Source organism: Punica granatum, chromosome 3 (genome assembly GCF_007655135.1).
Source record: "Punica granatum isolate Tunisia-2019 chromosome 3, ASM765513v2, whole genome shotgun sequence".
NCBI lineage: Eukaryota > Viridiplantae > Streptophyta > Magnoliopsida > Myrtales > Lythraceae > Punica > Punica granatum.
Window position 1 is genome coordinate 35,881,328 of NC_045129.1, and position 14,797 is coordinate 35,896,124.

General features: G+C 39.1%; 3 protein-coding genes and 1 long non-coding RNA gene across 6 annotated transcripts; 2 read left to right on the forward strand and 2 right to left on the reverse strand.

Moving 5' to 3' along the window:
- Window positions 1–2,087: 2,087 nt before the first annotated feature.
- Window positions 2,088–4,018, forward strand: LOC116199957. 2 transcript variants are annotated; one of them, XR_004155620.1, is made up of 3 exons: window positions 2,088–2,703; window positions 3,530–3,681; window positions 3,793–4,018. It is a non-coding gene; the product is annotated as an uncharacterized LOC116199957 (long non-coding RNA). The 2 variants fall into 2 exon arrangements; XR_004155619.1 differs by having other exon boundaries at window positions 2,089–2,703; window positions 3,530–3,677; window positions 3,793–4,014.
- Window positions 4,019–5,479: 1,461 nt separating this feature from the next.
- LOC116199925 (axial regulator YABBY 4) lies at window positions 5,480–8,115 on the forward strand. Of its 2 annotated transcripts, none has more exons than XM_031530513.1 (7): window positions 5,480–5,660; window positions 5,779–5,919; window positions 6,242–6,374; window positions 6,465–6,513; window positions 6,610–6,685; window positions 6,804–6,905; window positions 7,751–8,115. In XM_031530513.1, exons 1-7 carry the CDS (start codon window positions 5,580–5,582, stop codon window positions 7,826–7,828), a joined length of 660 nt encoding a protein of 219 aa, XP_031386373.1. In that variant the 5' UTR covers window positions 5,480–5,579; the 3' UTR covers window positions 7,829–8,115. The 2 variants fall into 2 exon arrangements, with proteins under 2 accessions (XP_031386373.1, XP_031386374.1); XM_031530514.1 differs by having other exon boundaries at window positions 5,779–5,913.
- A 246-nt stretch (window positions 8,116–8,361) lies between these two features.
- On the reverse strand, window positions 8,362–9,515 carry LOC116199950. Its single transcript, XM_031530544.1, has 4 exons — window positions 9,155–9,515; window positions 8,949–9,054; window positions 8,785–8,862; window positions 8,362–8,607 (listed from the first exon to the last, which is right to left on the reverse strand). Exons 1-4 carry the CDS (start codon window positions 9,230–9,232, stop codon window positions 8,558–8,560), a joined length of 312 nt encoding a protein of 103 aa, XP_031386404.1. The 5' UTR covers window positions 9,233–9,515; the 3' UTR covers window positions 8,362–8,557.
- Window positions 9,516–9,972: 457 nt separating this feature from the next.
- LOC116199954 (DNA-directed RNA polymerases II, IV and V subunit 10) lies at window positions 9,973–11,072 on the reverse strand. Its single transcript, XM_031530550.1, has 4 exons — window positions 10,965–11,072; window positions 10,781–10,839; window positions 10,362–10,456; window positions 9,973–10,208 (listed from the first exon to the last, which is right to left on the reverse strand). Exons 1-4 carry the CDS (start codon window positions 10,998–11,000, stop codon window positions 10,183–10,185), a joined length of 216 nt encoding a protein of 71 aa, XP_031386410.1. The 5' UTR covers window positions 11,001–11,072; the 3' UTR covers window positions 9,973–10,182.
- Window positions 11,073–14,797: the final 3,725 nt, after the last annotated feature.

The following is a 14,797-nucleotide window of genomic DNA, read 5'->3' on the forward strand; positions in this document are numbered from 1 at the left end:
TTCGCCTTTTGATGACTGGGTTGATAGTGGTTTGCTCGTGAGCATATTTGTCAGAATCATGATTCGAATCGTACAATTGTACAATTTTACGATTCAAGGGGGGTCACCGATTCATATTCTACGAGGTGAGTCGGGATTGTGGAATCACGTGCTGAGTCGTAGAATTGCAGAATCGGGCCGATTCTATGTTCAGGCCCAATTCAGCCCCCAAGCCCGGGCCAGGAAGCAGGCCGAAGGCCATACCCGAAACCCTCTCCCGCCCGCCCTTTCTTCCTTCTTCCCCGTTGGATGAACCCTAATTTTTCCATCCTTCCAGTCCGATTTCTCCCTCCTTCCACCTGCTGACTCTACGAGCTTCAATGGACGGTCCACCACTTGCTTCTTCGGACAAGCTAGCTTGTCCACCTTCAGAGCTTCCATCCACCTCCTCCGGTTAGCAGAGTTGCGGTTACTGATTATGGAGTCGCCTAGTTGCAGGTACGATCTCCCCTTCCGTCGAACATTTTGAAGTCTGGCTGAGAGAACCCTAAGAGTATTTGCTTAATTTCATTTCCAATGGCAAAGATTCGTCTCTTTCCCGCTGATTGTTGATTGTTGTGTCGAATATTGGAAGTCTGGCTAATTGCTGATTGATTGAATTCGGCCGATTGCGAATCAGAAATCGGCCAGAAGTCGATTTCTAGTTGATTGCGAATTCGGCCCATAGTTGATTGTTGATTGCTGGTTGCTGTGAGAAACAAGTTTCGCTTGGTATCGATGAGAATGCTGAATTGCTGATTGTTGACTTGGAGCTTCCTGAAGAAGCATGGCACGGTTGATGACTTGGAGCTTCCTGAAAAAGATGAGTTTGATACTTTGCATGATGATGATGTAGGTGATGATGAAGATTTGAATGAGATTTGATCTATTTGTTCATTTTATGTTATGAGTTATGACATATGTTATTAACTTTTTATTTCGGGAATTTGAGTTATGATTTGGATTTTGGACCTTGAATTTCGAAAATTTGTAACGATATTTTGTGTTTTTATGACTTATTATTGATTTGTTAGTGTGTGGTCTTTATTTGAATGAACAAGAATTGATTTTTTTGCTCATGAAAGTATGTTACATATATATATATATATATGTTTTTTTAATTATAGGTAGAATTTTACGATTCACGATTCGAATCGCCATTCACGATTCTACGACCCTCGACCGATTCTAGATAGAATCGCGAGTCTGACAACTTTGCTCGTGAGTTCCAAATATGATATGTCTGGGGTGGTTTTGTGAAGGACTCCTGCGTCAACACGCCTTATTGCACCAACCCCTTGTGGCTTCGTAAGGTGTAGAATTCTATATGGATTTATGGACCGAAATTCCCCGTCTCAATTTTCACTAGGGTCCATGTAGAATTATTATAGGAGGTTGAGAATCAAGATTACGGTGAATGATTGATTACTACAATTGAATATGGCGCCCATCTGACATATTTGTCACGTATATATTTTCTTTTTAATTTTTCTGTGGATCTGCCATGATCTTCCCCTTGGACATTTTTCCTTTTTATTGTAAAATGGATGCTCGTTAATTTACCTAGAAAATAAAGCAAGTACAAGTCAGTATCAATGGAACCGAATTTGCTAAACCTATTCGTCCAATCAATGAAATTACAAATTCGTCTCAAATTAAGATCACATATATGGATTTTTTTTTAATTCATCGAGATTGGATGGTTGTTATGAAACATGTTTTTCGTGAGAGAAACTTTTATGCCCACAAGCTAGCGAATCATGTGCTTTATATACTCCCAATCGAATCGAAAAATTTAGCCTGGCTCACATGCGCTTGATCTCTTATTATTTATGATATTGTAGGGACCATTATGTACCTTATTTTTGTATTGCATGAATTCTTATTCTGATGCATTCAGGCTAAGACTCCATATTTTTAAAAGGAAAAATGAAATATGAAGATATTAACAATAATAAAAATCAAAATTTAATTTAACATGAGGTGTGATGTGAAGTTAATAGACGGACTTTTCGTTTTCGGGGATTCAAAACTGGTTAGATGCATCTTGTGGATATTATCAAGTGGCTTACATCTGAGTATGAATTAGTCTTATCCAATAAGTTAGGAATACCTCCGATTTTATCAAGAAGATTATTTATTTTTTGGTAGGATAAGAAGATTAAATTTAATATCAACGGAAATTTCGTATAGTGAGAAAATTCACAGGACGTGTCTGTTTCTCCAGTATTTGGCACGGGAATTTCATTACCAGTCCACCGCCTCTATCCCCCGCCCCAACAGGCCTTTATAGGACCGAGCTCTAGCCCTCAGCCGCCTGCCAATCATCATATCTTCCCACTCTCGCGCTCCGCCGTCTCATCCGACATCCGCTGCAGATTGATTTGATAAGAGATGCTGATCACCATCGATACCATTTTCAAGAGAACAACCCTAGAAGTGGAGCCGAGCGACACGGTCGAAAGCCTGAGGGAGAAGATCTGGGAATTGGAGGGAATCCGGCCATCCCAGCTACGCCTCATCTACGGATGGAAGCAACTCGAGGGTGGCCAGACACTTGCCAGCTACCACATCTGGGAATATTCGTCCATCAAGGGCGTCATCCGCCTCCGTGGCGGGGTCAAGTAGCGGGAAATGGATCAGGAAAATATAGAAGAAGAAAGCGAAGCTCTCGTCCTCTGTCAGGTGCAGTGATTAATTAGGGTTTGGCGTATATAGTTTGGAATCGGAATTAGGTGATCGTTGATTCTTCTTATGTGGAAAAAAAAAAATGCCGACCTTAACCTTGTGAAGGAAATTTGTTGATTTCTTAACTCGATTCATGGGCCATGTTGGAGTTCGTGCACATATATTCGTGAATATGTCATCAGATTGATCGGATTCAGATCCAACAAAAGGAACAGCTGTATTTTGATAAAAACCAAGAATCGATATCATGAAAGTCCCATCTTCTGTATGGCAATTCCGTTCTATTTCGTTGTATTGACACTCTTCTTATTATATATATCTTGATTTTATTGTTAAAATGACAGCATTCCATCTGCTTACACAAATCGTGCGCGCTTTGATTGAGTCGCGGTTTTAAGCAAAAGATATGTGATTTAATTCTATAACTTATTCCTAAAATGCGTCTCGTCTGAAATTGTTAATTAAAACGGTGCATTTGGACTAGAGATTGATTAGTTGGACCGCTATCCAGCTTGTGATATTGTTACCATGAGACTTGTCGAGTAACTGAGAGCATGCTGAGCTCAATTGCCCTCTGAGGTTTCTTTCCTCATTGTTTTTCTCTCCGGCGTCTCTGTGCACCTGTTTAATAGATTACGGGTATGACAACCAAGCATAAACATCGGCCTACTGGCGTCATTGTCATGGTGTTTTCAGAGCTTGTTTTGTCCATCTTAAAGCAAATTACTTGGCTGAGCCAATGTGCTGAGATTGTCAAATTAATTGTATACATATATTACTCGCAAAGCTTCTTCAGTAATGCAAAACTTCTCTGGTACAACAGCATTCGAAACGCTAACGGTTCAGGTCAAATGTATTTGCCCAATAATAAGGAAGAGGGAAGAAGGGCGTTCTCATCTATCCTTTACAATCCATTGGAGGCAAAGGGCCAAGAGATCTCCAACTTTACACCCATACATGGGCCATTTGAAGTGAGTACGTCCATTGTCCTCTAGTTAAACTGTATTCACTGTTTGTGTCCCCCCTGCATTGCTAAAATGTTCGATCAGGACAAAAAAAATTTTAACACCTGGTTTTTCTGACTAGGTTGTTTGAGATGCATTAGCAGCAGTCATCCTGTTATGTGAAAGCCGTGTCCCAGAAGTACGAATTAATTAAAGGCCGTTGGCTCGGTATTATATTACTATAGGGTACTACCAGTGACAAAATGTGTGTGTTAGTTTCAATGGCATAGCCTGCAATGGCGAGTTCGCGTCATGACACACTACCTGTTTCATCTCCCTCACTCTTGTAGCCCAAGAAAAGCCAGCCGAAGCTCGATTTCGGCGAGGAGGCACATGGGCTAGCTTTGTCAAACCCATGAGTTGTGCGCGGCAGCTGAAGGGACCTAATAGTGAGGACATATGGGTGGCTTACACCTTGCCAAGCAAAAAGATCTCGAACTGGGAAGTCTTAATTAACTGGTATCTAAGTACCTAGGGACCACTTCCGATCAAGCATTTAACTCGACAATCACCTATAGTCCTATATATACATATATATGCGAATAAGAACTGCATCTATCACAAGAATTGGTTAATTAAGTAGCAAGCTAGGTGTTTTAAGAGATTCGAATAGCTTTGGTTAGGGGAGTGATGGAATTAAGGGGGTGGCAGAGGGAGCTGGTTGAAATCATAAATAAATGGATGGGAAGTAGCATGAACAAATGGTACACAGAAAGTTGAACTGTAAGGCCTGGCAGGGTCAATTCCATTTGCTCAGTTTCAAGACAGGACAAATGCCCAAGATGCCTATTTTCCTTCTCTGTGCACCCTTCTAGAAACTTCCCCTCCCCACATTTGAGGCAAACCCCCACTGCACTTTCACTGTCCAGACTCAAAACTAAAGGATGGGGATGGGGATGGGGCTCAAAGATATAGGAACAGTTATTAAACTGATAACTACACATGACAACAAACAGATCAGAGAGGAGAGGACCCTCTCTCAGTCTCAGTCTCAGTCTCAGTCAATTCTTAACTAATTGGCATAGATCTCTTCACCGTACCCCTCCATGTCTCTTGAGACATTTCAACTAGAGACCAAGAAGTGATGGGGAAGTGAGTTGAAAGGGATGATGACTTCACACCTAACAAACTATATATGTTTTTTTGGGACATTCCGGGATGATCTCAGTCCTCTAATTGTGTGTTGTCCCTCTTGCTTTTTGCACTCCTCTCTGGGCATAATAAGCAGCAAAGGAGAAGAGATGATCATTGAATTTACAGAAATATTCCTCTAATCACGAGGAGGAACTGAAGAAAAAATTTAAAGATATCGGGTATAACTGAAGAAAAATATAGGGCAGCGAAAAGGGTCACGCTCATCAATCTTGAGGCATCATGACGAGTTCGAAAATGTAAGACATCGGGTAGCACGATCTGCCATGCCTTGTCAGTAATCAGTAGAGAAGGTCCCGCTAAATGCGAATACACGGACCATGCTCTAAAACTACTTTTATATATATATACACCTTAATTATTAATGGTGCTCTTGATCAATTTTGGTTTTCTTGGAAATTACTCATGCTTATGTGAAATGCTCCACAAATCCAAAAGAGTCGAACTTAATATGTGCTGTCACGTTTCGATCCATTAATCAGTCAACTAACCCGTAATCAAGATTATTACCCTCAAAATATTATCGATGGAGAATAAATGAATAATTTAATGCAATATGCAAATGACTTATACCTATAGCTCTGAATACCTTGCAACATCTATAAAACCCCCTCACCTTTCATTCCAAGAAAGCCCCATAAACACACTTTTTAATCTGAGATCTCTCTCTCCCCTCACCCTCCCCCCTCTCCATCTCTCTCTCTCTCTATAGGGAGAATGGGAAGTATAAACCCACTCTTTGAGTTCTCTGAGAAGATTTGCTATGTACAATGTGGGTTCTGCACCACCATTTTGCTGGTAATGTTTTCAATTCACGATACAATTTTCAGTACATCTGCATAGTTTAAACTTCAATTTCCTCTTGTCTTTCCGAAATTGGAACATGAACAAGTACCGACACTATGAGCTCGTGCAGGTCAGCGTTCCCAGCAGCAGCCAGTCGATGGTGGTTACGGTGAGATGCGGTCATTGCTCCAGCCTTCTCTCCGTCAACATGATGAAGGCCTCCTTCATCCCTCTCCACCTCTTAGCTTCCCTCTCCCATGATGAGGTAGAGGTAACTACACGATACGTACCTCTGTATATATTCATACATAACTTTGAATTTAAGAATAAAAGAACAACATAAAATTATATTGGTGAAATGTAATCTCAATATTTGGCCTGCTCTTGCATGAAATCTGTTATGGTATATATCACGCTTTGATCTGTTGATCTTGATCACACAACAGTATATATCGTTTAGGATCTATCGAGGTAGTCTCGCATTGAATACATATAGAATCAGACACAAATAGATAGAAGTGAGACGATGTTGTACGCATTTCCCGTGGGTTGAGTTGAGAGAGATGGTATTTATGCAATTCTTTTAAGTTCAGGCAAAGGCAGAACATCCAACAGATCAGGCAGGCACGAGGAAAAACCCCGAAAGGCGCAGCCCATCGGTGGTGACTTCTAACTCCGACAATGAAGATGAGGACCTGATTTCCGTGAACCGTACAGTTAACAAACGTGAGCTTATTTTATTGTAGTTTAGTCATAGTACATAATACTGAGCTGTTACTGTTCCTAATTACTTACTGATCTGGCTACTTCTTTCAGCTCCTGAGAAGAGACAGAGAGCTCCATCGGCCTATAATCGTTTCATCAAGTAAAGCACCCTCTAACCTCAAACGAGTGATTTCATTACCGCGAATTCTTCAACCATTTTAGCAACTAACTGCATCTGACTCACAAACTTCGGTAGGGAGGAGATCAGGAGGCTGAAGGCTCAAAACCCAAACATGGCTCACAAGGAAGCCTTCAGTCAAGCTGCAAAGAATGTCAGCTAATTTGCTTTTGGACTAAATATCTAATATACCCAATTAAACTATTATCCCAATGAAAGGGTAATCTAGGGTTCATACTTAAGCTGGTTTTTCTTGGATTTATTTTTGCAAGTGGGCCCATTTTCCCCCAAATCAGAACAAGGGAGATGGAGATCAGAGCTGCTTGGGTCAGGAAAGTGGAAAGAACACCTGCATCTCTAATGCAACTGATCAGGTATATATTAAGATAACCCTAGCTTCAAGTACTTAATTTGAATAAACATTTTATTTCTTGTATATAAAATGAAATTAGCAAGAGTTGATATCACTCCCAAACTTACCACTAATTAAAAAACCTCGCGAGGTTTGCTTTTCAAAATACACATTCCAGAGGGGACATATGGATAATTAACTATTTGCATAAAGAAACAAACTAGTCTTACTTTTTCGAATTCTAAGTGTCTCTGTCATATATTTGGATGAATATGTGCGTCGAGAAATGCGTAAAGCATATATGCACCAAACATCTTTTTCCGTATACCAAAATAATAACAACAAAAACAGTTAAGATTAATATCAGAACAATTATTCAAGTTGCTTTTCTTAATTAATGAAGAAATATGAATGGTTGGCTAACATCTATAGTCCCATCAAGTTTATCGATATAGCATGTATTGGTCCCTAGAGATAAAAAGATGCTTTCTTCCTGATGTGGCATAACATAAAATGCTGAATATGTTGAAATGTTTGAAAAACCACTTGATTTCAACTTCAATGAAAAACCAGTCAACTTCAGTGACACCTCACTATGTGCACTTACATGGAAAGCCTTTCCTCTTTTTTTTTTTTTTTTCCCTTTCCTCTCGAAAGAAACATTGCACATCTTCATTGGCTGTCCTTCATTTCCCAAACTGGTCAATTTCTGTTGATGAGTTAAACTGAGAGCTTCCACTTGTGAAATTTATGAGAGACCCTTCCTTTATAGTAATTGGAAAGCATTGCTGGCTGAGATCTGATGACTCGCCATTGGAATGGGAGTAATATAATTGAAGGGTTTCTGTCATGTGAAAACTTTTACAGGTGCTTGGAGAAGGCAAAGGATTCCGTGAAAGAAAGGTGCCCAGGCATTTCATATGGGAAAAGACACCCTTTGATTGAACACGAGAAGGGCCACCGATTTCTTTGATGGTTCTAGGGTTAGGGATATGGTTTTATGTGCTTACTATGACCGTAACTCAGCGCTGCTTCACCCATAGATGTATGCTCTGGCGGATAGTGTTTTTCTAGCTTAGAACTGGTCTATCAGGCCAAACCGATATATATGGTACTGAAACTAGTAGTAGGATCGATAGTCCCTTAATTGATGATTTGGTTATTTGAAGAACTACTCATAATCTGTTTGGTGTAATAGACCAGCGATTAATATCAAAACATCTCTTCACTTACGGGTGAGACGGATTGATACACATTGTGGTAGACGTAGACAAAATACATACCTGTGTTTATGTTTGAAGCTGGCCCGAAGGAGATCTAATTTCAGTTCTCTCAAAATCTCTGCGCTTTAAGCTTGCTCTTTGAGAAGTAAAATGTCTCGGCGTCACTCCATTAACATAGCGTAGCTTGTTAATAAGCTAGCTAATGGTTATTTATTCTAGAGGTGGCAGGTAGGGGATAAATTATACAGATGGAGATTACACGCTGTAATTAATATCTTCTCCTCGAATGGTTGAGCACAATGTTTACTGATAGTAAACGGCTTTCATTTCGAAACCCTAGCTTATTAGCAACACATAGCATCCAAGTAACATAAAAGATGCAAAACCATGCAGCGTGCCTCCTCAAAACGGAAGAATGAAGGGGAAAAGGGTGTTAGTCAGTCGCTCAAGCTCATCCATGCCTTCTTTTTGTGGTTTGCCGTAAATTCCTGAAGTGCCTACCTGAATTGTTGGGGAAACAAGTGCTTATGAGTAAACTGAAAACATATAGATAGAACACGGATATATAGAAAGGCAAGTATTTGAGGGGCCAAGAAAGAAATCACGATTAGGCCTCCATAAGGGGTGCCTACAATTTCTCGGGTATCAGGTAAATTAAGTTCATTGGCTCTCAATTACCAGCAAACGGTCGATGGGAGATAGCTTGAAAGTATGCCCAGAAGAAGTCTCTGTTCTCCTTTAGTAGCTCTCTCCATACTGCAAATAAAACAACGACCAACAACAAATTAAGATCAAATGAGAAGCTGAAGTCCCATATCATTGGTTATATATTCACGTTGGACCTGTCAAAGTGACAAGAGGTCGAATCCCGGCACGTTCCTCAAGTGCCTTGATGCACTGATCTCGGCTCATATGGAGCATCAAGCATCTCTCGATCAGATGCTGAACCTGCACATACATTAGAACGTTAATTCGACAATCCAATGTAAAAGAAATGCTGCATATGGTAGTATAGATCCCATCAAGCTGATTTGTTCATACGACATACGAGGCGAATGTAGCTTTGAGGATGGCAGCACAGACAAGGAACGATAGGGTGGCCACGGCGGCTAAGATTATGATGCATATTCGATCTCTCTTGACAATAAGAATGACTGATGAAATGGACAAAAGAGATGACTTGTTATTATATTGAAGGTCTCCCAAGGATTAATCAAGAAAGACAAAGGGAGGAAAGAGCAATCATATGAAGGGCACAGATATTTGGAGCGTTATGTGTGTGTATATATAAAATTATACACGCGCATATGCGTATATATGTAGTGTGTGCATGTGTGTGGTGTGATATTATCTGGGGATATCTAAGTGAAAGGCCGAAAGGACAGGAGAAATCCAAATGAGAGATTCATCTCATCTTCAGGAAGATAAGGGAAAGAATACGACCCTTCCCTTCCTCCCTTTGGAATTGGGAAATGTCCAGAAATTTATGATAAAAATTTGAGGCTCTGAGACATGAGAGTCACAATGTTCAGTCTTGCTCTCCGTGGCTAAGTTCATTGCCGCTTAAATTGATCGAAAAATAAGCCACCAATATCTAATATTTCTCCCGACCCGAGTCACACCGAAACTTTGCCACTGAATTCAAGTCCGTGGACCCCGTCACATCACATTAATGGTCCCTATATGGGTCCCGAGAAATGTCTACTTTGTTTTGTTGTTTTCGGTGTTCTTTATATTTTGCATGTAAGATGATCGATCAATTCGATAAAGCACAGGCGCCCTGATCTTGTTTTTCCTAATCAAGATGAAGACTTGGAGGAGATCACCTCAACAGTAGAACAATTTCGATGAGTTTAATGAACACCATAATCCAAATTAAGCCAATGGTATATTTCCCATTACCAAGTTCATTAATGTTTCTCCCAAATTTGACTGTTCTCAGTACATCAAACTAAGGTAAACCTCGCTGAGCACAAGGACAGAGATCGCTCGCTAACAATGTTCTAGGCAAAACACGAACAATGCACACGATAGTTATACGTCGGCTCCCCAAAACTTCTAGCTCCATGAGCTTCCTCAACTGGTGTCGGATTTCTCCAAAGCTGCAAGAAAAACCTTTCTATGAACACAAGGCAATGGACGGGTCCAATAATAGTCCTAGAACTCGAAGAAAGAAGGTCGCGAACTATATAGCAGTGAATGTAAACAATTTGAGCCAGAGCGAGCGAGCAAGCTGAATAAGAGATAAGTATTACTATTGTAGTTGAGAAGCTTCTCGATGAGGTCCACATGGGTCATGAGCATACGCCTACAACAGTACCGGACTAGCCCCAGCGCATCGAGAGCATCCCTGGTTCACAAGAGCAGCCAAAACATCCATCCGTCAGCAGCATTCAGAACAAGTTCCGAACAATTTAGTTGGTCGATCTTGCTGGGAGATCAACTATTTCCCGAACAGACAGTAGATTGTATCGACACCAATCGAGGGAAGGTGCTACCCAAATACATAAATGAGTGCACGCATAACACTACATATAAATACGAAGACACGCACCTATGAGCACCATTATATGCAAGCAGCCCACTAAACCAAAATGTGATCTTTAAGAGACAGGCATTCGAGAAGAACGCTGGAAAATCAGAACCAAACCTAGGAATCTGCTAATGGACTCACCCTTCAGGGTAATCAGCCTGCAGGAGGTCAAGATACTGGTCCCATTTGTTCCCAATCACCTTCACGAAAGCAATCACCCACAAGCCAATCAGGCAGAAGTCAACGACAAGGCGCAATCTTCTCAGCTAAATCACCCAAACGCTTCGATTTTTAGACAGACACAGAGTGTGTTGGGGTACGGTACCTTGCCGCAGGTGAAGCAGCGGACTGGGATGATCATCTTCTTCTTCTTCGTTCTTCCCCTTTCGGCTCTTCTTCCTGAAGGACATAACACTGTGGTTAGGTATACAGATTTGGGCCTGATCTGCACAGTGTATGGGCCGGGAGAGGAACTTTGACACAGGCCCGGCCCATTTAGCGAAGCCCTCTCTGCCGAACAGCTTCCATATTATATGAACCTAACCTATTAATATTGTTTAAGATTCTTCGACGTAGCAAAACATCAAACTCTCAAACCTGTAATTTGGACATTAAAATTTATGTTTGTGTCTGCTTTTGGAAACATCAACTTGTCCCAATATTGATTTGTTCTGCAAAACTCATAAAGAAATCAAAGCAGGTTGGCAAATTGAATAGGAGGTAGGTACAACTTTCAAGAACTAGGGCACACATGAACACACTAACAATTCTTCAACCACTGTTTCATACGTATTAATTCCCCGGACGATCCACAGATCGTTCTCTCTTCTTTCTGGTGAAACAATGATACTCCGACAGATATCAATAAGAAAAGCGAAGAGTTCTATGTTATAAGTAAGATATGCGTCTTTAAGATGCTAATGCATTTGTTAATTAATTGATTAGATGCACAAATGAATGTTAGATTGGGCCATAAGTTGTTCCTATCGGTTCACGTATCGCGTAGATGGGGATTGATTGACAAGAATATTCTTCCAATGGGGATGTAAGAGGGGCCATTTGGAGATTCTCATTGGGTAATAAGATCTGTAAATTCCATGGAGCGTGTCCAATTATAATTGGACTTAATTGATAGGGCAAGGGGAAGACACTTTTATGGGACTGAAAGGGAACCAGAAGGGAAGAGGGCCCTTTTTGCACGGACAGATTGTTCTTTCTGGATTCGCATATATTAATACCAACTTCAGAAGTGTGTCTTCCTTTTGCCCTCTTCGATTTGTTCTGTTTAATGAAGTGGAGGTAGAATTCGCCTATATATCGAATTTAATTTCTCTATTCGACTTATTATTAGCCTTAATTCTCGGGGTAGGACATAAATAATCTATTTTCGGGCTAGCTAGCTCAATGAACAAACCTGACCGAAAATATGTTGTTTGAACTTTCAGACTTTCTAATATATTCAGGGAATTCTTTTTATTATTCCTATGTGGGACGACAATCTCCACGCTCATCTAAAATATATTACATACATTAGAATTTTTAGTTGAAGCACTCAGTTCAAAAAATTAATGCCTTTTAGCATATGTGTGGAATGTACGTTTTTGATATTTTCTTTATCTCTCCGATTCGTATATATATATATATATATATATATATATATATATATATAAATGAATGGTCTGGCACTAGCGAATGATCGTGCTCGCGCAGATATGTGGATGTGATGCTTAGTAGGCGCTGCCAGAGCATGCAAATTCTCATCGGCTTATAAGTAGGAACACGGGAGAGAATCCTTACATACGCCACTCCTTAATGAGTGCCGAATTCAAACAGGCAATGCACACAATATATAGTTACCGTCGACGCAAGAATTGTTACAGGTTAGGTACGCTAGCTAGATTTGCCCAGTCGACCATTATTGGTACACGGGCTTGGTCATGTAATAAAATCAAAATGGGATCGCACTCTTGTCGAATGCATGATCTGAGTTAGTAGAGGTACAGTACAAATTGGCCTGCGATTGCGAGTCATGTAAGTTGGTCCACAACACAGATGGACCCCATACTACCCTATACCGTCGGTCATCCCAGAAAGTGGATCAGCTGGCCGCTAATAACAATAAAGAAAAAGGTGCAGCAGTGGAAAAGGTTTTCCTTAGATCTTGTCCTCAGAAAAACCATTTCCCAGAACTGTTCTTTCTTTTCCCATAATAAACAAAACAATTTCCGAAAAAACATGCACATAATATTATTTTCTTGGGGAGCCTCTCCAAGCGATCCGTGAACTCTAGTGTGTGTTTTTTTGTTTTTCTAATGGCCATATGAAATGATGATCTGATCGATCTCTCCAATGCAGACAAAAATTATGGGCGGAGACAAAAAAAAGGGGTGTCGTCTGCTGTATGGTATTTCAAAGATTCCAAATTAATTTATGAGTGTCATGACTCATATACGTAAACCAAGGGAAGATCAAGAAAATTCACATGCACAACAAAATTCAATTCCTCCCTTAGTAAATTCTAATATCTAACTAAGCATGACAGGTGATGCAGTTGATAAAATGTATTAATGTATAATGATATTATTTGATGTGTAAATGTTTGAGAAGTATTGGAAACATCTCTCTAACCAGGATCAAGTCGATAATTAAGGGAAAATAGGTCTGAAATGCACAATATAGAGATTGAAACGCATTCAAGTACGGCTCTCACCAGTAAAAAAAAATCCTTCATACCTATCACAAGAGAATACAACTTATCGAAGTTTTTCAGGCTCGATAGCCTGAAAAATATTCTGGAAGATCTTTGCTTTTAAGCCTCTTGCTGAACTTTCGATCAAGTTGTTGGCACATCGGGAAGCGTGATTCGTGTATCGGCTAGACAAAATGTGTATGAAAACTTGCCAGTATCATATATGATTCACGTGCACTCATGGTTATACATTAATCTAAAAGACCAGTATTTTTTCACCCCAAAAAAAGAGATCAGTCGTTTCTCTTTCTATAATGAAGAGGCTATGTAAAATGCGGTAATAATTAATAAATTATATTCTCGGGAAAATAATGATGCTAGAAGATCCTCATCAATAATGGCATCATGAGTCACTGTGGATCCACAAGTTTAATTCAGTGCTTATTTTTAGTTAAGAGTCCTAAACTTTTCTGAGTACGTAATAAAATTTAAATTCATAATCTAACTCTTTATTAATATCCATTATACTTTTATTTTTTCCAATTAATTTTACTTATTGTGGTCAAAGAGTTTAAAAAGAAATTGGCTGTAGCTATATATGCCAACTAAATTTAAAGAATGAATTCTACCAAAAAAATCTGAAGAATGAATTATATATACATATATCAATTATACTTGCTTTCGATTGAATCTACCTATACATATATATAAACTTGACAACAAATGCAATACACAGGGCGAAATTGTAAATATATACTTTTACTATAATTTCAATTGAATATGATTTAATTCTAGCCCCTTCAATTAAAATTTATTTTCAACTTTATACTAAGTCATGTATATATATAGACTCATATATTCTGTTGTCCCAAATTAATTAGAATTTCAAGTAATTTCAATTGTGTAATAGATTTTAAAATAATAAACAAGATAAAGTTATCGGCTAAAAAGAAATGAAATTTAGTGTTTCCTTTTTATTTCCCTATCTCATGCCATTAATTTTCATTTTAAGAATTGGTCATCACAAGAATTATTATAATTAATTACTCCCTAAACTCACTATATGTAATCTCTCGATATTAAAGCCATTAAATATAGTAATAAGTATAAATATGTAACAGAAATTGTAACAATAAATAGTAATTACTATCTGTGAGGATTTTTCTATATATAGGGAAAGGCTTTTGCATTTCTTTATGCACCTTAATTCGGAAATTGTTTTTCATGGAGTACCTATTCAAGTATTATACATAGGTAATGTTCTAATTTTCTTATTTTGATTTCATGAATAGCCATTTGTTTTCAGTGAGAAAACTCTTCACTTCTTTTTTACCAGAATTTTGGGAAAATTAGATCTTTTGTCTTTATTTTGGTTTTGGCTACGACGTGAAATCTATTTGTATGTAATTTGTTTCACATGATTTGGTTACCGGTCTAATTTCTTATGTACTTTTTGAAATTAATTGGAT

What these genes read in the sequence shown, in the direction of transcription:
- LOC116199954 (XM_031530550.1), bottom strand. Translation starts at nt 11,000, where the DNA reads ATGATCATCCCAGTCCGCTGCTTCACCTGCGGCAAG. An exon ending in CAGGCTGATTACCCTGAAGG is followed by an intron (nt 10,457 to 10,780) that starts GTGAGTCCATTA and finishes CTTGTGAACCAG; the next exon opens with GGATGCTCTCGATGCGCTGG. An exon ending in GAAGCTTCTCAACTACAATA is followed by an intron (nt 10,209 to 10,361) that starts GTAATACTTATC and finishes TTTTTCTTGCAG; the next exon opens with CTTTGGAGAAATCCGACACC.
- LOC116199925 (XM_031530513.1), top strand. Translation starts at nt 5,580, where the DNA reads ATGGGAAGTATAAACCCACTCTTTGAGTTCTCTGAGAAGATTTGCTAT. An exon ending in GAACCGTACAGTTAACAAAC is followed by an intron (nt 6,375 to 6,464) that starts GTGAGCTTATTT and finishes TACTTCTTTCAG; the next exon opens with CTCCTGAGAAGAGACAGAGA. An exon ending in GCCTATAATCGTTTCATCAA is followed by an intron (nt 6,514 to 6,609) that starts GTAAAGCACCCT and finishes AAACTTCGGTAG; the next exon opens with GGAGGAGATCAGGAGGCTGA.
- LOC116199950 (XM_031530544.1), bottom strand. Translation starts at nt 9,232, where the DNA reads ATGCATCATAATCTTAGCCGCCGTGGCCACCCTATCGTTCCTTGTCTG. An exon ending in CTCAAAGCTACATTCGCCTC is followed by an intron (nt 9,055 to 9,154) that starts GTATGTCGTATG and finishes ATGTATGTGCAG; the next exon opens with GTTCAGCATCTGATCGAGAG. An exon ending in CTCCCATCGACCGTTTGCTG is followed by an intron (nt 8,608 to 8,784) that starts GTAATTGAGAGC and finishes CCAACAATTCAG; the next exon opens with GTAGGCACTTCAGGAATTTA.